Below are 20,806 nucleotides of genomic sequence, written 5' to 3'. Positions count from 1 at the left end.
GGAAATTAACACCTGAAACTGAATTTGGACATAATTATTGTTCATAGGCACCTTCAAATCCTATTCATTTCTCTCTGAACAGGCCTTGCAGTTTCTAAACCAGATATGATTTCTCATTTGGAGAATGGAAAAGGACCATGGGTTATAGTGCAAGAAATTTCAAGAACCCCCTATCCAAGTGAGTTAATAAGTGATGGATTTTATTTTGCATTACATTATATAGAGAGAGAAAAAATTTTTTTTTTTTAACTTTCCCAGTATGGCTATAGATTTGTCTGTTTCTTATTTTAGTTCCTTTCATTTTTGGCTTATGTATATTGCAACTGTTAAACATCAGTATAAAACTAGAGGTGTTATATCTTTCTGGTAAATTGAACCTTTAATCATTATGAAATGTCTTCTTTTCGGTTATTATTTATGTGATATTCACAGTCATCTTTACAGAGCCTTATATTTTATATTTCTCTTTCAAGTAGCATATTATTAGATTTTGTTTTAATTCATCTGACAGTCTTTATCTTTTGGAGTATTTAATATACATACAGTATCATTTCATAATGATAAATATGCTATTCTGAGTGTATCTTGCCAGTTCTATATTATTTTTTTTGCTATTCATGCTATCCTTTAAATTTACCATCTTTATTTTTCTATTTCCCTAATTTCTTGATAATTAAACATTTTTTAATTATTTCTATCCCGGTTAGCATTAAGATTAATGCATGCATCCTGGATCTAGCAGTTACCCCTCCTTCAAAAAGATACAAAGATTTTAAACGGGGCCCTCCCTGGTGGCTCAGCGGGTTAAAGCACAGCACTGAGAATCTAAAGCCGCATCCTCATGAGTTCAATTCCCACCTGCCCCAGAGGTGACCACATGGCGTGGCAGACCTCTCCTGACCCGCCCGCTGCTCCCCTCAGCAGTGTATTTCGTTGATCTGCCTGTTCTGCACTCCATTCTGTCTCTGGTGAATTCTCTCACCCTCCACACCTCTGGCCTGTATCCCAGTTCTGTATGCACAAATAAAATAAAATCTTTAAAAAAAAAAAAAAGATACAAAGATCTTAAAACAGTTTGTTCTATATAATCACATTTGTTCTTGAAATTATGGGCTTTAATTCTACATGTCAGTATCATAAGACATCATTGTGAGTGTAATATGCAGTCAGTATTAACTTAGGTCTACCTGATTTTTTTTTTAATCTTCCCTTCATTGCTTTTTTACCTTCAGGCCCATAATTATTTAACCGGCTCTCCATCTATTTTTTAATTAAGTACCATTATTTTACATTCTTGTTAATTTTTTGACAGTACAGAATTTTCCCCTCAGGTGTGTTCACAGTAGCTCTTCCACTACCAAAACATCCATAATCCACTAGGCTCTCCTGTCTCCCTCACCCTCTTCACCTTTCTCCTCCCTCTATTCATGGCTGTCTCAGATCTATGATCAGCTTCAAATGTCCCCTTCCATAAAGGTTCTATAAGGGAACCTACAACTCTGACATGGAAATTTGAAAAATCCCTCACACACACAAAAGGCTGTTCAACAAAAAAAAATGAGAAAAATATAGAGACAATATGGTTAGAGACAAATATCTGATTTGTGAAGCAAATTGTAAGCAAGAAAGTAGTCACAGCTTCTGAACAATACTTTTTTAAGTAGATGACTCCAAAAGGAATGAGAAAGGAAATATTGGAGAGACTTAGATTCTAGAGGAGCTATGGAAAAATTCCTTCAGTTTACTACTTTGGTTTTTTGCTGAAATAGTATTATCTTACCCTTACTGCCTTCTTGGAAAACAAGACCAATTTTCAAACAATTAAAAACCATTATCAGTCCAGTTCCCTTTTTTTAGTGAGATTTCCCCAACTTGGGAAATAAAGTATTTGATTTTCTCCTTTTCCTCACCAGAGTTGGACACTAAACCTGCCACCAAGAATGCTGTACCAGCAGAGGTTATTTCTACAGAAAATTTACCACAGAAACCTGTAATTGAGAAACTAACAGAAAATGGCCTATGGGATTCCAGAATGGGAGGATTGTGGAAATGGAATAACAGAATAGTAAAACTGCAAAATAGTCAGGAGAGTCAATTGACTCAGAAAATAATAACACAAAAGGAAATTCCCACTGGCCAAAGAGGCCTTAGATTTGGATCTATTCTTTTCCCAGAACCAGGAGTTATCACAGAAGAGATTCATAGTATATGTCAAACATATGAGGAAAAATGCACAGAGAATTTAGATTTTATTACAAAGATCCATTTGGGGAAGAAAACTTACACAGATAAAGATGGCAGCAAAACCACAAAGCCTACTTCAGAACTTATCTTAGGGGAGAAAAACAGTAATAAAGATAAACCCTTTAAATGTAGCACATGTGAAAAGACCTTTCGTTATAGATCATTACTCATTCAGCATCAGAGAACTCATACTAAAGAAAAACCTTATGCATGTAGTGAATGTGGGAAAATGTTCAGCCAGCCTTCATATCTTAGTCAACATAAAAAAATTCATACTGGAGAAAAACCCTACAAATGTAATGAATGTGGAAAGGCCTTCATTGCTTCTTCATCACTTATGGTACATCAGAGAATTCATACTAAGGAGAAACCTTATCAATGCAATGTCTGTGGAAAATCTTTTAGCCAATGTGCCCGCCTTAATCAGCACCAGAGAATTCAAACTGGAGAGAAGCCCTACAAATGTAGTGAATGTGGAAAAGCTTTTAGTGATAAATCAAAACTTGCAAGACATCAGGAAACTCACAATGGAGAGAAGCCCTATAAATGTAATGATTGTGGGAAAGCCTTTAGGAATAAATCATATCTTAGTGTACATCAGAAAACCCATACTGAAGAGAAACCATATACATGTAATGAATGTGGAAAATCCTTCAAGAATACCACAATTTTTAACGTTCATCAGAGAATTCATACTGGAGAGAGACCCTTTAGATGTAATGAATGTGGAAAAGCATATAGAAGTAACTCAAGCCTTATTGTTCATATAAGAACTCATACTGGGGAAAAACCCTATTCATGCAGTGAATGTGGGAAAGCATTCAATCGCATAGCAAATTTCACAGAACATCAGAGGATTCATACGGGAGAAAAACCTTATAAATGTAATGAATGTGGGAAAGCCTTTATTAATTATTCATGCCTTGCTGTACACCACAGAATGCATACAGGAGAGAAACCTTATAAATGTAATGAATGTGGAAAGGCCTTTATGCGTTCTTCATCTCTAATTATACATCAGCGAATTCATACTGAAGAGAAACCTTACCTGTGTAATGAATGTGGAGAATCTTTCAGAATAAAATCACACTTAACTGTACATCAAAGAATTCATACTGGGGAGAAACCATATAAATGTACTGACTGTGAAAGGGCCTTTACCAAAATGGTAAACCTCAAGGAACATCAGAAAATTCATACTGGAGTGAAACCCTATAAATGCTTTGATTGTGGAAAATCCTTCAGGACTAAGTCATACCTTATTGTACACCAAAGGACACATACTGGAGAAAAACCCTATAAATGTAATGAATGTGAGAAAGCTTTCACAAATACATCGCAGCTTACTGTGCATCAAAGAAGGCATACCGGAGAAAAACCCTATAAGTGTAATGAATGTGGAAAAGTTTTCACAAGTAACTCAGGCTTTAATACTCATCAGAGAACACACACTGGAGAGAAACCATTTAAATGTAATGACTGTGGGAAAGCATTTAGCCAGATGGTACATGTCACAGAACATCAAAAAATTCATAGTGGAGAGAAACCATACAAATGTGATGTCTGTGGAAAAGCCTTTAGGAGGGGGTCATATCTTACAGTACATTGGAGAACACATACTGGTGAAAAACCCTATACATGTAAAGAATGCGGGAAAGGTTGTATTACTCTATCACAATTAACTCTACACCAGAGAATTCATACTGGGGAGAGGCCCTATAAGTGTGAAGAATGCGGAAAGGCTTTTAGGACTAATTCAGACTTCACTGTACATCTGAGGGTGCATACTGGAGAAAAACCATATAAATGTAGTGAATGTGGAAAAGCCTTTCGAAGTAGCTCAAGTCTTATCGTACATCAAAGAATACATCAGAGAGAAGTCAGCTAACATAAAAAGCAATAAATCATCTAGATGTTAAGCCCACAAGAAGATTTTATGAGCTGTATGTGTTATAGGGAACCATTCAGGAACCATTTGCCAAGAAATATATACTGAAGGGACACACTGTGAACATATTAATGTAGAAGAGCATTTAACTATATTAAAAATTATAAGAAGTTTCCCAAGGAAAAACATTAAACAAACAAAAGCTTTCCTTCAGATTTCATAGTGTTTTCATATAGCAGCTATTTTCAGTGATTTACCTATATGTATTTCTGCCTATTTTTCTACTGGTCTGTCTGTCCTATAAGTTTGTAGGTACTCTTTATATGTTTTAGGTATTCTTTGTCATGTGTGTAGCAAATTTTTTCTTAATCTAGCATTTTTGTCTTTATACTTTTTTGTATAGCAAAGTGTTACTACATATTTTTACACTAAAATATATCTTCTCGTTTTTTTAATTTTTGATTTTCTATTTAATCAAAAGGATGTCTTTAATCCCTAGATTATAAGTCTTCAGTTTTATTTCTAAGATTTCAATAATTTTTTGCATTGAAGTCTTTAATTATATAGATTGGATGACCTTTCATAGTAGAGCATTTGATAGGTCAGTAACCTATTAAAATATTAGGAACCTAAATGGTATTCAGGAAATTCATAAAAATTCAACAAGTGAGCTATCACTGACACTTCAGGGGTTTGACAAAAATTAATCATTTGGCAAAAGTATATGGGAAACCATATGCTCTTATAAAGTATAAGTTTCATCAACTTAAATTTTTAACCAGTAATACAAAAATAGATTATTTTTAATAACATTTAAAGTGAAAATGATTTGGGCCTCCCTGATGGGTTAAAGTCTCAGCACTATCAAGCTATCTGCAGGGAGCTGACCCACACAGTGCCTCAGACCTTTCCTGTCTTGCCTGCTGCTCCCCTCTGCAGTGTATCTCAGTAGATCTGCCTGTTCATTTCCCCACTCTGTCTCTGGTGAATCCACTCACACACACACACCCCGTACCTCTGGCCTGTCCCCCAGCTCTTGTATGCATAAATAAATAAATCTCTTTTTTTTTAATGTAAATCCTTTAAAAATAAATAAAATGCTTTGACCCAGCAGTTTCACTTTTGGGAATCTGCTCCACAGAAATAACAGTGTCGGTGTATAAAAATCCACATAAATAATGAAGTGTTATTATAGAGACAAAGAACAAACCCAACTGTAAACATAGTAAGGCCCATTAATAAAACAATAATTGAACAATTGTAATAGAGCTGTACTAAGAAACAACATGACAATAATTTTTTAAAATGAATTTTGTCTACATTCATTGGCTTTGAGTTTTTTTTATAATATAATAGTTTATTTTTGCATCATTTTGTACATTTTTTTTTTCATCTCAATTGTAATCCCTGTGGGTTTCCCATCACCAAGTCACCTGTGTGCTATCACCATAGTTCTGATTTTTTGATTAGTTATTACAATGATGTATATTTACAAGATTTCTTTTTTGTTAATAATCACACCCACTTGTGTGAATGTGTGTGTGTGATTGTGATTAGGTAAGCATAGAAATAAGTATGGAAGAATATATATTAGACTTAATATTGGCTAAGTTGAAGGGAGAAAAGAAGTAAGATGGGGGAGGTGTAGAGAGTGGGAGGAAAGAAAAATGTATGCAAGGGGTTAAGTCTCAGCAGAAGCTATCTGCAGCTACTGTAGCCTGAATTCAATCCCTAGTCAGGGAGCTAACCCACATAGCACAGCAGACCTCTTCTGTCTTGCCCACTGCTCCCCTCAGCAGTATATTTCAGTAGATCTCCGTGTTCTGGTTCCTGCTCTGTCTCTGGTAACTCCTCTCACCCCCTGACTTCCACACCTCTGGCCTATACCCAGTTCATGTATGCATAAATAATCTCTTTTTTAAAGATTTTTATTTACTTATGCATACACGAACTGGGGTACAGGCCAGAGGAGGGTGGTGGTGGTGGTGAGACGAGTCACCAGAGACAGAGCAAGAAGCAGAACAGGCAGATTGAAATAAACTGCTAAGGGGCGAAGCAGTTAGGTCAGGAGAGGTCTGCTGTGCTATGTGGGTCACCTCCCAAGCTGGGAATCAAACTTGTGCTGCTGCAGATAGCTTCATGGTGCTGCACTTTAACCTGCTGTGCCCCAGAGATGGCTGCTAAATAAAATAAATCTTAAAAAGAAAACTGTAGGTTCAGCATGTATGGTATGAAGCTCTATATGTAAGGCTGTGTTTTTGTGAACTTAGGACAGCCATGAGTGAAGGGATGGTGTACAGGAAGCTAATAATGGTTGTTTCAGGGTTAGCAGAATAGCTGGTGTTTTTTCTTTTTTTTACTTTAGCTGCTTTTCTGTATTTTAATTTTGTCTTTCCAATGAGCATGTAATATCTTTATAAACAAGAAAAAAATATTTCGTGCAAAGCTAATTTTATTGACCACTTGTTATATACCAGCAATTGACTTAGGTGCTGGATATACATTGATGGGACAGATGTAGTCAGAGATCTGAGAGCAGGGAAATTGGTTCTGATGATCCCTCAGTTCAAAAGAAGTTACCCAGTACCTCACACCACCCCTCTGCCCTCTGAGTTTCATATCATGAAGGTGATAAAAAAATTCAAGTCATTAAAAAGCACCCAAGAATATATGGGAATTTGTGTCTAGGATATCAACCAGAAACCTAACACTCAGAATTTCCACGTACAGCATGACATCAAAAGATAGGTTACAGTGGTGAAAAGGTCTGTACAAAGTTTCAAAGAACACTGGATGATGGTGTATAGAAAGGAGAAACAAGCAAGGACTTCTGAGTGAAGAAATGAAAGCTTGGAATTTCTGAGAATGCTGAGAATCCTGGAGTCAGCTTGGGAACCCAAGTACTTAAAGATGCTAACAGAACATGGATGAAACTGATACCTAAAAAAAAAAACAAAACAGGAAAAGGCATCAAGAGCTCTGCTTCGTTGGAGGGTAAGAGAACATCAAATATCCCTCCCATAATTCTAGAGTAAATATCTGATATTAAGAAGATGCTAGATAAACAATATAAATTATCTCCCATTACAAATGACTGTTGTGGTTTAAATAACTACCTCTCAGTAAATTTTATTTTTTCTTTTTAAAGGTTTATTTATTTATGCATACACGAGCTGGGGTCCAGGCCAGAGGTATGGGAAAATGAGATGATTTACCAGAGACAGCGGAGAACAGAACAGGTGGATTGACAGAAATACACTGCTGAGGGGAGCAGTGGGCGAGATGAGAGGCCTGCTGCGCCATGTGGGTCAGCTCCCTAGCCGAGGATTGAACTTGTGCTGCAGTGGCTACAGAGAGCTTCAAAGTGCTGAGACTTATCACCTTGTGCTACCAGGGAGGCCCCTGGATTATAGTTGTAAACCAAGGTTTTTCAATCTTGACACTATTAACAACCTAGTGAAATTGAGGCTAAGGTGTTAAATTGATTTCAGATCTTAAAGTAAGAGAAAGAGAAAAAAGTATCCAGTTTTCTTTTCTGAAATGTGCTTTTCAGGCATCACAAAGACTAGAAGGTTACGGGTAACCTTGAGCTAAACTCCAAGGCAGACTGGAAACTGTGATCCCAGAGGAGGATCTCAATGTACATTCAAAGCTCCGGTTATCTGAAGAAAAGCTTCTTCATACTTCATGTATGAAATGCCCTGTGACTAACCAGTTGAGTCAAGTCCACATTTCTTTGCCCCCTCCTGTATTTTCAGGCAATAAAATTTAACTCCTTTGTCCTGAGCCCTGGTCCCCAAAATCTATAAAACCTGATTCCCTTATCTACGCAGGTAGGTAGATTTGACTTTATCACTTGTCTCCTTGACAATTTGTTCATGAATACCTAATTTCTTTTCTCATATGCCTAATGTCATTGTGTGGTCTGTATAAGCTAGGCCATTGCTCAGTAGTGACACTTGATAGAGCCAGGAGTCTGAAGCAATGGAGCCTATAGGGAATTTTAGATATGTCTAACAGAGAAACGAAGGTTTGGGGTATCAGGAAGTGCCCCAGCTGTACAGCTTTAGTTTTGCATGTCTAGTGTTTACTACAAGCTACTCTGGAAATAGAAACTCTTTGGATCCATAGAACTAGCCACCCAATTTCACAATTGAGCAAATAAAGCCACTGGTGATTCTGGGCTGAATGCTGCTTTCTTGGCATCCATAAGGCTCTGAGGGCCTCCCTGCCCTTCAGGTCTGTTACACAACCCTGGGGCTGGGGGTGCTTCGCTGTCCTTTCTAGCAGGTTAAAAGAGAGATTTGGAGCCCTTGGAGTCATCTTCATAGGTTTTAATAGTGAGCAGGGGAAACCAGACAGTAGGGGGACAGCAACTTGAGCCCTCTCCCCAGGGTGGCACTGCCTTTTTACCCCTCCTTCACAGGCACAGGTGTGCACACTTGCACATGCGCAGACGCTCATGCTCCAGGTGTCCACAATGAGGCGTAGGTGCCCCACACCCACGTGCCTTCTGCATTAACACAATCAAGGCCACGGTGATAGCCACAGAGACTAGTGTCATACAAAAGCTTGATCAATTCCATTTACCTTGCAAGGTCTCAGCCTATATCCATGCTCTCCCAGGTGCCCCTCTGGACATGGATCCATAAGGTCAGATACTGGTTTCTTCAGGTAGCAGAAACAAGAAATTAAGGCAGGTGGTGTGTGTGATTTGTGCCATTCTCGGGTTGCTGACAGTCTATACTGCAGCTGTACATGTGTTTTGTTTACCAGTAAAAACCATCAGTACGCTTAGAAATCACTCAGCACACCTGGGCGACAGTGAGGTAGAGAGAGCATGGGCCTGGGTCCTGCGCTATTGGGCAGACAACCAGGTAAAGGGGTGAGAAATAAGTTAAGAAGAATAGGAGAGAAGTTAAATCAAAAGATCTTGAAAACTCGGGTGGCAGAGCACACAGCACTGAATGGGACTGAGGTGAGAGGCTGGAGACCAGCAAGAGCAGACCTAGCAGGACCTTATAAAGTCATGAAGGTCCATTCTGCCAATGCAAGGAAAAACTTGGTAAATCAAAGTCAAGGAAGTCTGAATCTGGGTGGGTCTGCCCTTTGGAGTCTCTAGAGATGGAGAAATGGTTGCGAATCAGTAACTTAAGTAAGCTTAGGAGATAAACCAAAATGGTGGTGCCATTTTCATCATGTTATCCATGTTTAGAATTGTCATTTTTAAGGACCACTTAAAAATGACCTGCTTGCAAGTACTTCATGTCTATGCCACAAAAGAAATTCTCATGCTGATGTCTGGTTTTCTCCCTAATGGTGCTTGATAGTGAGTTGATGGGAAAGGGAATCTACAGAATTAGTTTTGTATTTGTAAGGCAAAAGGGGAGGTTTTGTTAACTGGGTAGTTCCCAGGAAGAGGGGAGTTTCCAGGTTCCCAGCCCCACCCTATAAGGGAGAGGAACTGGGCAAGGAGGAGAAACTGGAAAAAAAAAAGGAAGGAGAGCTAGAAGAGGACCTAAAAGGGGCACTTGGAGCAGAGAAACATGTGAAGAAGCTGCACTTGCTTCTCATCCTTGGATTTGTTCCAGGAACTTGGGGGGCACGAAAAAGACTTTCAAAAAGAGACAGAGATGTGAGTGAGAGATTCTTGGGGAGGCTGACAATGGCCTTTCTCTTGGCTTGTATTTTGATTTTGTTCCTTCTCTTCTAGGCTCACCTGGCCCTTTCAGCCCCTTTCCTTTGCTCCCCCACCAGATGGTACCTTAGAATTGTGGCAAGCTCTCAGGCCTCAGTGGCCTTACTTTGAGCCAACCCTATTTGGCTGGGCATTTACCAACTAGGGAATGGGTAATTTTGGGTGTTTGATTTAGAAAGTATATATTCATTCTCTTTTTCTTCTCTTTTATTGCATACTAATTAAAATTTTTCCCTTGAAGGGCTTATGCACTTGAAGATGTTTTGTCTTTATGTGGGAGATGGCAAAATCCATCTAGAGCAGGAAGGTTTGGAAGTCCTAGGGTGCCTCTCTCCACCTACCCCGTAATATTTTCTAATATTATGTGATTTATTACTTATTTAAAACTGTCTAGTTTTACCCAACTTAAGTGAAAATTTTCTTTAAGCCAAAACACATCTCATAATTGCTCCAATAGTTTGTGATAGTTGGGGCTAAAATATAATGAATGTGAACATCTTTTATGTTATACTAAGTATAGATTTTCTCATAAAATTGGTCATTTTAATCCTTTCTTTTTTTTTTTTACATAGAACTGGGGTATAGGCCAGAAGTCAGTCCAGGTAGTGAGAGGACACATCAGAGACAGACTGAGGGGCACAACAGACAAATTTACCGAAATACACTGCTGACAGGCTCAGTGGGCTAGAGAGAGAGGTCTGCTGTGCCCTATATGAGTTAACTCCCTGGCTGGGGATCTAACTCTGGCAGTAGAGGAGACCTCGCTGAGAATTAAAACGAGGGGGGGAAGGGAGGATGCCTTATTTGAATTTTTTTTTAATTAAAATGTAAGTGTTTAGCATTTTTCTCAGGGACACAAGGATCATTTTCAAGAATAGACTTTTATTGATTTGTCAATAAACTTATGAAGAATGAAAAAAAATAAGTGCTTAGGAAAACACCATACATTGCAAACATTTAATGAGTATATACTATTCATGCTTTAAATTTCTTTTTACACTATAGTTTGAGTTAAAGTATTTTTCAAATTTTAAAGGTAACATTTCAATATCCAAAAGCAGATTAACAAATATTGCTGTTCTTTTGGAAATGAACTCGATATATAATTTTTCTAACACCAATCACAATGGGGTTCTGCTAAAGAGATTTCAGAAGTTGAAATCAACAAACATGGATCATGAGAAAATATCAAGCATGTCCCTCATCTCCAGTGAACATGAGATAAGCTAAGGACTATACTTTTAAAATAATCAGTAAGAGCAAGAAAGCAAATTTAAAAGGCTTTTTTTATTGGTTTAAAATTAAGACTGAAAATCTGTTTCCACACCTGTCCTTGGCAATTCTCTGTTTTCAACTACTTTAACGTTTTAGAGAAAATGACAGTTTAAAATTAATAAAAGCACGTCCATGGAAGCGCCCGTTTCCCTTCCACATCCAACGGGAAAGGACCGGCTTTTTGTCCATTCCTTTAACCATTGTTTCTTCTTCTTTGACAATCAAAAATCTGTAAAGAAAAAAAAAAAATCCTTACATTATTATTATCATTTTCAAATGCCTCAATGAATAGTTACTGTAAAATGTCTTGATAAAACAATTCATGGGAAAATAAAGAATAAACACAAAGAAAAGGAAAGCTCCAGTTGCTGCTATGTAATAAACGAAGTCTCCGGGGAAGCGGAGATAAACTCCTCCACCGCCGGACGCGGACGCAAAGCATTCTCCCGACGCTTGCCCATAGGCGGGCTTGCGCGCGCCCTTTCGTGGCAGCGGAGGCGCTGCGCAGGGAGTTTTGCGCTCACTGTAACGTTGTGTTTGTGCGCGCCCTACCGGCCTCCTGTTAAATCACTGACATTGAATTTTTCTTTTCATCTATTACAGATTAATTCGTGCGTGTAAGTTTTTCACAATATTCTCTTAAAATGAATTTTCTTTGTGTAAAGTCCACTTTTGATTCTAATGTTGTTACTTTAAGTCTCCTCTCTTTTCTTGGCCATTCAAGTTAAAGTTTTGTCAATTTTGTTGATCTTTTCAAACGTTTGAGTTGGTGGATTCTACTGTTTTTTTAGTCCCTATTTCATTGATCTCCACTGTAGACTTTACTGTGTATTTTTTTTTACTTTTGTTTTAGTAGTTCTTTTTGTACTTCCTTAACATGTAATTCAATTGTGAGTTCTTTGAATCGTGAATAGTAACCTCTCTCGGCTGCATGCTGCATGAATATTTTCTCCCAGTTGTTAGGCTGTCTTTCCATATTGCTGATAGTTTCTCTAGCTGTGCATATTCTTCTTAAGTTCTGTGGTAAATTAATTTTTTAATTTCTTCTTAAAGGATGTAGTCCTGTTTATTTTTGGTATTGTTTCCTTTGCTATTGGAGTTGAGCTCCCAAAGATATACCCAAGCTCACTGTTATAGAGTAAATGGTCTGTGTCATCTCCTATGTGTTTTATGATTTCAGGTCTTACATCCAAGTCTTTAATCCATTTTTAATTACTTTTTGTTATGGTGCGAGAGAGCTGACTATTCTTTTACTTAGTGCAATTAATTTGCAGTATATCTCTCTAATGCACTATTTCACTTTCCATGGTTTTGATGGAGGCTAAGAGTAGAAAATTCAGGATGAAGGCCTCACAAGAACAGAAACTGGAGGTGGGGGAGGAAATGATTGGCAGTCATTAAGCCAGCTATAGAAATGAAAAACCCTTAGAGTGTTGGGTGCCACCAGATATAGCAAGTATCAGGCTGCTCTAGGAAGGATTTGGAAGCACAGACTAGAGTGGGGCAATGGAGAGAAGGGCCCATTGTAGAGATTAGGGATCCATACAAATCAACCTGGTCATACCCTAAAAGTAATTTAACAATTGGTAACAATTCCACAAAGGAACTGTTACCTGGCAACTCCAATATGAAATGGGCTGGCCTGACTGTGGGTCCTCACCATGCACTTATGAGACTCAACTGCAGGCACACCCAAAAAGGGTGATAAAAGATTTATGTTTTTTAATGGGGAGTTGGGGAAGGGGTCTCCCTGCTGGCACAAGGGGTTAAGTCTTAGCATATAAAGTTATCCCCAGCCACTGAAGCATGAGTGAGTCCAATCCCTCACCAGGGAGGTGACCCACATGGCACAGTAGACCTTTCATGCCTCACCTGGGGCTCCTCTCAGCAGTATATCTCAGTAGATCCATCTGTTCTGCTCCCCACTCTATCTCTGGCAAATTCTTTCACCCTTGTCCCCCACACCTCTGGGCTGTATCCCAGATCTTGTAAACATAAATAAAAAAATAAGTAGCTATTTCTCAAATGGGGTAAATAAAGAAAGGAGTAACTCTGGGGGAAAGAAGAGAAAGATAAATTGGTAAATGCATCATACCAGTTCTGCTGAGCTCTGCTGAGCTCTTCATCCAGGACAGTTCTAAGAGAGACATGAAACATTTAGTTGTGAGCCATTGGCAGCCAAACTCACTGGCAATTGGGGAAACAGGCTCCCCCAATGCTAAAGGAGCTTTACACCCCCAGGGTAGTATGCCCCCCAGTGGAGTCAGGTTTCCATTGTGTATTTCTCTCTGCAGGTAGATCAGATACTGCTTGGTATCTTTTGAGACCTCATTGTTGGGAACATGTATTTATGATGGATATGTCTTTTCCCTCATTTTTTTTCATTTATGAGTGATTAACATTCTCTATTTTCCTGTTGTGGTCTTTCCAATTCCACTTTTTCAGGTATTTGAATGCCTGTCTATGTCAATCAGTGTTCAACCAGAGGGGTAGGACCAGCTGAACATATATTCTGAGAGGGTTTTGTTGTCTGTTTGTTTTTGGAAGGAATGATCTGACTCTCTTGTGGGGATTGACCAGACAAGTTCAAAATCCATAGGAGAGTCTTTCAGGAAGGTTTGGATGGAAGCTTTGTTCGCAGTTTTTACTTCATTAGAGAAGCCTCAGTTGTGCTTTATAGACTTTCAATTCATTGAATGGGACCTACCAAGTCATCTAGATCAATCTCTCTTAGTTCAAATGACTTTAATCACACCTCCAAAATATGTAGATTAGTGTTTCATTGACTATCAAGTTACTATAGCGTAGCTCAAAGACCATCACACTATCCAGTTGCTGTTGTTCATGTACCTACCATAGTAATTGAGGTAACATTAGTTTACAACAAATGCAGATTTGTTGTAAAATATTTTCCTAGGTGTACAGTCTCTCACATCAGCAACTGTCTCAGCCTCACATCACATCTACCACCAAACCTTCCGTAGTGGGGTGGGGATATTAAGACTCTGTGAGAGTCCTCCATTAAGCTACGGGGTCTACATCTAGCTCTGATTCTGTGCCAACCGAGAGGGTGATGGAAGGCAGTGTATATGACTTCCTTATGAGGCTATGTCATAATTAGCTATGGAGTGTCTCTCTTGTTCCCGAGAACCCTAGAACAGGTTTTGAAACCCAGCGTTAGCAATGTCAGAAGTCCATCCATCTTGAGTCTTCATGCTGAAAACACATAAGCTTTCTGGTCAAACCTAAACTGAGCTAATCCTAAACTCCCAGTCTAAGCATGACATATGTGAATGAAGAAGCTATCAAATCATCTAAACGGAAGCTCCAGACACAGTGGGACAAATATCCACAGCCTCTGAACCCTGTCAAACTCCTTTCATGCCTGCCTCATGTGTTAAAATCTCAGCACTATCAAGCTATCATCAGCAACTGCTGCATGAGTTCAGTCCCCTGCCAACAAGTTCAATCCCCTGTCTTGCTCACTGCTCCCCTCAGCAGTGCATTTCAATAAATCTGCCTGTCTGCTCCCCTGTCTCTGGTGACTCCTCTCAGCCTCCTGCACTCTGGCCTCCACCTCAGTTCTTGTATGTATAAATAAAATATATTTTTTTTAAAAAATTCCTTTCCCACAGAATTCATAAGCATAATAAAATGGTTATTCTTAAAACCATTAATTTTAGTGTGGTTCACTAGAAGAACAGTATTTAATGGGAACACCTGGTATATGTTTTTCTATTTCATGTTTTCAAGCATTTTGTGTATTTTTGTTTTCTGTCTTTTACAAACAACATGCTGTTGGCTTTTTTCCCCCCAGTCTGAGTGTATCAGAATCAGATTTCTGAGAACTCAGGACCTTTAACAATGAGTTTTTATGCACAGCAGAGCCTGAACTAGTGCTGTGGATCTTTCTGCCTTAGCGTCAGATTTCTGCTCATCTTCCTTCCAGGAATTCTGGCACTGGCTTTTCTCTAAGTAATTTGCGAAGGGCTTCAACCGCACTTCCACTCACATCTCCCTTCCCTTCCCCCAGATTCTGGTATCTTCCCAACCTCCAGGTCATGTCAGAGGTGATTCTGACCAGGAGAACGTAAAGTTCCTTTCAGAATCTTGCAAGCTAGCTAGCAAGTCTTAGTGATGGGTGGAGGAGGTTGCCAGGGAGACCGGTCCTAGGAACAAGGCTTGGGCGGGGGAGGGTCCAGGCTCGGCTTCCGATTGGCTCAGCTGGCGCGCAGCGTTCTCCTAGCGCACATGCGCAGTGGCGCCAAGGCGAGGTCGCGGTGAAGCTGAGGCGCGGTGGGGTCCTGGCCGGGCTACTCAGGTCCTGAGCTGGGGCTTGGGGCTCCCGCCCGAGGTACATCGTACTTTCCTGGAAAGGGCCGTGGCGGAGCCAGGGGCCCCTCCGCAGCGCGGGAGTGAGCCCGCCACGCAGGCGCTCGCGCCCCCGCCGCCATTGTTGGCCGGGGCCTCTTGGGCCGCTCCGGCTGCGCGTCCGCGGGTCCCAGCGACAGGTAATGATGTCGCGGGCACCGGGCGCGCGTGTCCGCGTGGTCGGGGCTAGAGCCCCGCCAGTCCATGAGGCCTGAGGGGAGGCAGACCCCGGGTGGAAGTGCTGTAGAGCAGTCCCAGCGCGGCGCATCGCCGCATACGGGCTCCGCTGACAGAGCCTCCCCCACCCACCCCCTCGCCTGAAAGGGGAGGCCTGAGCATCTCTTCTGCACGGCCTTGTGAGCATTTGACGTTGGTGACTCGCCTGTGGTTGAGCGGGGCGCAGGGCCGGAGCCCGTGATGGGTGTTGTTAGTTCTCTAGGTTTGGCCTGTGCCGAGCTTTTACTTTGTGAATCCTGGATTCCAGTGTATTGATAAGAAATTGTCTCCTGTAGAAGCATTTAAAGGGCTTCAAATCACACCAACCTCCCGACTTTTCTCCAGTCCATCCGTCTTGTGAACCCCTAGGATAGGCTGGTGTTTAATATGCAAAGCAGGTAAATAGCTTGCCCTTCTTATCCTGACAGTTCCCTTGGGAACTTGGAGCACTTTATTAAGAAGACATTTTCCTCCCAGTTTAAGTAATTTGCTATATTGTTACTGAGATCCGGGTTAGTCAGTTGCAGCTTCTGTAAGGTCAGTGCTAACACTCATGTATGAAAGCATTTTTCCCCTGTCAAAAATATTTAATTTCTGTTTCTACAAGTTAGAAGCTTGATCTGTCATTTTAATCATGATACGAGTCTTTGCTTCCATAGTCACTTTTTTTTACTAGCAGTCCTAAAATCCTGCTAAATATTGTGTTAATCTTACATGTCTAGGTATAGGGGAACAACACCAAGTTCTGTAGATACATAGCAGAGAACACCAGGAATTCTTGACATTATGGTTCACTCTTGTGTTTCAGGGATTCAAGCTTGCAAGTTCTGGACTCAGAATTTGTAACACCTTAAGTCTCCTAACAACTTTGAGTCTCCTACTCCTGGCTGCAGTAGCCCGATATATATTGTCTTGGTGGCTCTAGCATGAGACTTCAAGCAGTTGGCTAACTACTGGGGAAATAAAGGATATAACCAGATTCACATTCCTCTCTGTAATAATGTTAGCCCCAAGTAAGAGGATGACCAATTCTTCACGTTCCCAACTCCTTCACATGTGCAAGTCAGACAAGGCAAAGAATGGACCTTACAATGTTGAGAAGGAAATTCTTGCTTCAAGACTCTTGCGTGATACTGAGACCTGTCGGCAGAATTTTAGAAATTTTTCATACCCAGACTTGGCTGGGCCTCGAAAGGCATTGAATCAACTCCGAGAGCTCTGCCTTAAGTGGCTGAGACCTGAGATTCACTCAAAGGAACAAATCCTAGAGCTGCTGGTGCTGGAGCAATTCTTGACCATCCTACCTGGGGAGATTAGGACTTGGGTGAAGTCCCAGTACCCCAAGAGCAGCGAGGAAGTGGTGACTCTGGTGGAGGATTTGACTCAGATTCTAGACGAGGAAGGTGAGAATTGTAGAACAGAAAGGGGAGAAATCCTGGGTGGTTAGAGAAGACAAACAGCACACCAGAGAACGCCCTTTAAAGAAATTGGGGACAATAAAGGTCTGGGTGAGTGAGCAGACTTTAACATGAGCTTTTTCCTGCATGGTGTTCCCCTTCCAGGTTGCTTGGGACCAAACACATTATCTTGTGTCATGGAACAATGACCAGATAAACTAAATTATCTCTGTGTATGCCCTATGAAGTTTATTTGCAGTGGTTTGAACCATTCTGTGAGTTAATTTTGTGAATTTGGATTCTATGTCCAGAAATACAGAAAAGTATACTGAGAATATTTCCTTATTAATTACAAAGGCAACTCACCAAATTTAGATCACATAAGGGTTTAATAGAAATTTGTGAATTTGGGACATACGCTTAAGAGTCCCATAATAGACTTGTTTGTGAAATCTGCATTGATGTTTTAGACAAGTCATTTATCCTTCCCTTTGATTCTTTGAAGTAGGCTTGTTTTGATTCCTGCTGACTTCTCACCTTAAGAAATTACAGGAATCTATTATGTAAAGATTTTCCTAGGCTATGCAAACAGGACTAACACCATCATGGTGTCTTTTCCTTTTGTAGCTTCTCCTCAGAACTCTGCCCTTACTGGAGAGATCCCAGAGGAAGAGCCCAAACAAATACATGCTTTCCAGATCGGGTGGCTAAATGACTTGGTGACCAAAGTGAGTCTTAGTTTCTTCTGTGATTTTAAAATAACCCTTAATGTGTGAGGATGTTTGCTATCCTGGCCTTCTGCTGTGCCTCCAAAAGTCCTGTCAAGAACTAAAGCCATGGTTTCTTTAAGTCACTTTGGCCTATTATGGAAAATGTATAGAAAATGGACCTTTGTAAATTTCCTTCCCTTGATATGCCTTTCTTTGACTTTAAGACAGCAATATCACAGAGTTAAGGGGATTAACCTCCACAGCCACCTGGATCTAGGTTTGGTTCCATGTTCTGCCACTGACTGTGATTTGAGGCAAGATACTGAACTACTGTTAGCCTGAACTAATCTGCTCTAATAAGTGGAATCTACCTCTTAGATTGTGAAGATAAAGTATTATGAGAACTGTGATTAGCCTGGATTACAGTAAATAAGCAACAATTGCTAATATTTTTTCTCATTAACAAGTAAAGGCCATGAAATCTGTGTTGCTACTGTTGATTTTGCCTCTGTTTTTTTAGATTTTTAAAACAGCAAGTCAGGCCACTTTAAGAGAATAATTTACTGTAAAAATTTCATACATGATCTAAAAATTGGTGACCAGAGTAAAATTATAATTTACAGATAATATGAATAGTTACCTGAGAAAGCTAAGAAAAATTAAATGAAAAGCTATTAGAAACAATAATAGAAAATTTGACTGCTACGTAGCATAGAAAAGTTAATTACATATACAAATTCACACTTATACATATATAGATGTATATATGTCTTTGTCACTGATTCCCTTCCCCCTATTAACAATCTAAGACTCAGAGTATAAATTTTGCATTACTTTCATGTCCTGTATTATTTGACAGGTCATGGAAAAAAGACATAAATATTATAAAACTATGTTTACTCTAAATTGTAAATTGAATATAATTTCAAAATGCTGAGACAAGTTTTTAAGGAAATTTTACAGTTTATTTGAAAAACATTTAGGGGTAATTGTTTTGTTTTCAAAAGAAGAGCAGAGAGGAATACTAATCTTACAAGATTGTGAACTATTTCTAAAATTACAGCAGCAGCTCAATACAGGGGTTATTTCTGACAGTTTTATATTTGAAAGGAAGGACTCACAATGAATTTTTTTAAGATTTATTTTTATTATGCATACAAGAACTGGGGTGTAGGCAAGATGAGGGGGAATGAGAGAATTCACCAGAGACAGAGTGGGGATCAAAACAGGTGGATCCACTGAAACACACTGTTGGGGGGAGCAGCAGGGAGACCGGAGAGGTCTGCTGCACCACATGGGTTAGTTCCCTGACCTGGGATGGGACTCAGGCCACAGTGCTGACAATGCTGAGACTTAACCCCTAGGCCACCAGGGAGGCCCCACATTGAATTTATATGTAAGGCAAACCATTCAACTGTCATCTTGTGTTTAAAACCCTTCTTTCAGGTGGAGCCACCAGTCATCTACTAGTGACAACTGAAAATGATAAATTCTACTTTATTTTCAAACTTCCCTTTAGGACTGTTGAGGTATGCTTATCCATACATTGGGTGAAGGTTGTGAGTAGTTGACCTTTAAGTTCCTACTAGCTTAAGATTCTGTGATTTCTCTCTACCACATGTACCCAGTGTCATCACTATGTCCCTTCCACTAGTTCATGAACCAAGTTGTTATGTTTTATGCTTTAGGAATCAATGACTTTCAAAGATGTGGCTGTGGACATCACCCAAGAGGACTGGGAGCTAATGCGTCCTGTACAAAAGGAATTGTACAAGACTGTGACACTACAGAACTATTGGAACATGGTTTCTCTGGGTAAGAATCATTTGTGTCAACTACTCCTTTCATCATATCCATCAAAGTGTCTTTCTTTCCACAATTGTTAAAAATGAATTGGGCCTCTCAAGTACTTTGCTTAGAATGCAGTCTAGAAATAAGTACTCACCCTCTTCAGAGACAGAAATGGCCATGTTGTACTCTTATTTTCCCAAATGAAAAGTTTCTAAATGAAATGTTATTAAAAGCTGATAAAGGGCCCTCCCTGGTAGTGCAGCGGGCTAAACCACAGCACTAAGAAGCTAAGGCCACTTCCGCATGAGTTCAATCCCCACCTGTCCCGGAGGTGATTCCACATGGCATTCTCCTAACCTGCCAGCTGCTCCCCTAAGCAGGGTTCTTCACTTACCTGTTCAGCTCCCTGCTCTGTCTCTGGTGAATCCTCTCACTGCCCCTGCACCTCTGGCCTGTACCCCAGCTCTGTATGCACAAATAAATAAATCTTAAAAAAAAAAAGCTGATATACAGCTTCACAGGCTGCCACCTGGTGCTGTGCCTAGCCCACTCCCTACTGCCCCTTGGATCTCCTTCCCTCAAGATCTCTGTGCATGTAACCTCCTGGTGGTGTGAAATTTTTATCCTACTTCTCAAAAGAACAACACCTGGTTCTCTTTTATTAGATTTATGTCCTTGAGCCTTTGTTTTCCTCATAAATATCTGTCCTCACAGATAAGTAGAAGTCAGGTGATAAACTCTGAACAACCATTTATTTCATTATATTCCTCCTGAACAGGACTTACAGTGTACAGACCAACTGTGATTCCCCTATTGGAAGAACCATGGATGGTGATAAAAGAAATTTTAGAAGGCCCTAGTCCAGGTGAGAGAATAACTGGCACATGGATTGGTTGCATTTAAAAACTTAAGGGGCCTCCCTGGTAGCTGAGGGGTTAAGTCTCAGCACTGTTACCACTACGACTTAAGTTCGATCCCTGGTCGATCCCTGGCCAGGGATCTAACCAGCATGGCACAGCAGACCTCTCCTATCTTGTCACTGCTCCCTTTAGCAGTGTATTTCAGTTTGCCTGTTCTCCCCACTCTGTCTCTGGTGAATCCTCTCCCCCACCCCACCACCCCACACCTCTGACCTATACCCCAGTTCTTCTCCACAAAATAAATAAATAAAAATCTTATAATAAAGGAGTAATTCTTTTAAAAAAAATTTTTTTTT

At 40.0% G+C, this 20,806-nt stretch overlaps 1 protein-coding gene across 1 annotated transcript in view; it reads left to right on the top strand.

Moving 5' to 3' along the window:
• Positions 1–20,806, top strand: part of ZNF624 (zinc finger protein 624) — a 55,080-nt gene that overhangs the window by 24,352 nt on the left and 9,922 nt on the right. The window contains exons 9-10 of the mRNA XM_012726078.1: positions 83–178; positions 1,914–4,123. Coding sequence (XP_012581532.1) covers positions 83–178; positions 1,914–4,123 — 2,306 coding nt within the window. The remainder of the gene's footprint in view (positions 1–82; positions 179–1,913; positions 4,124–20,806) is intronic.

The sequence above is a fragment of the Condylura cristata genome, unplaced genomic scaffold (assembly GCF_000260355.1).
Source record: "Condylura cristata isolate star-nosed mole 26May11 unplaced genomic scaffold, ConCri1.0 scaffold00017, whole genome shotgun sequence".
NCBI classification, from domain to species: Eukaryota; Metazoa; Chordata; class Mammalia; order Eulipotyphla; family Talpidae; genus Condylura; species Condylura cristata.
This window is presented reverse-complemented; position numbering and strand designations above follow the sequence as displayed.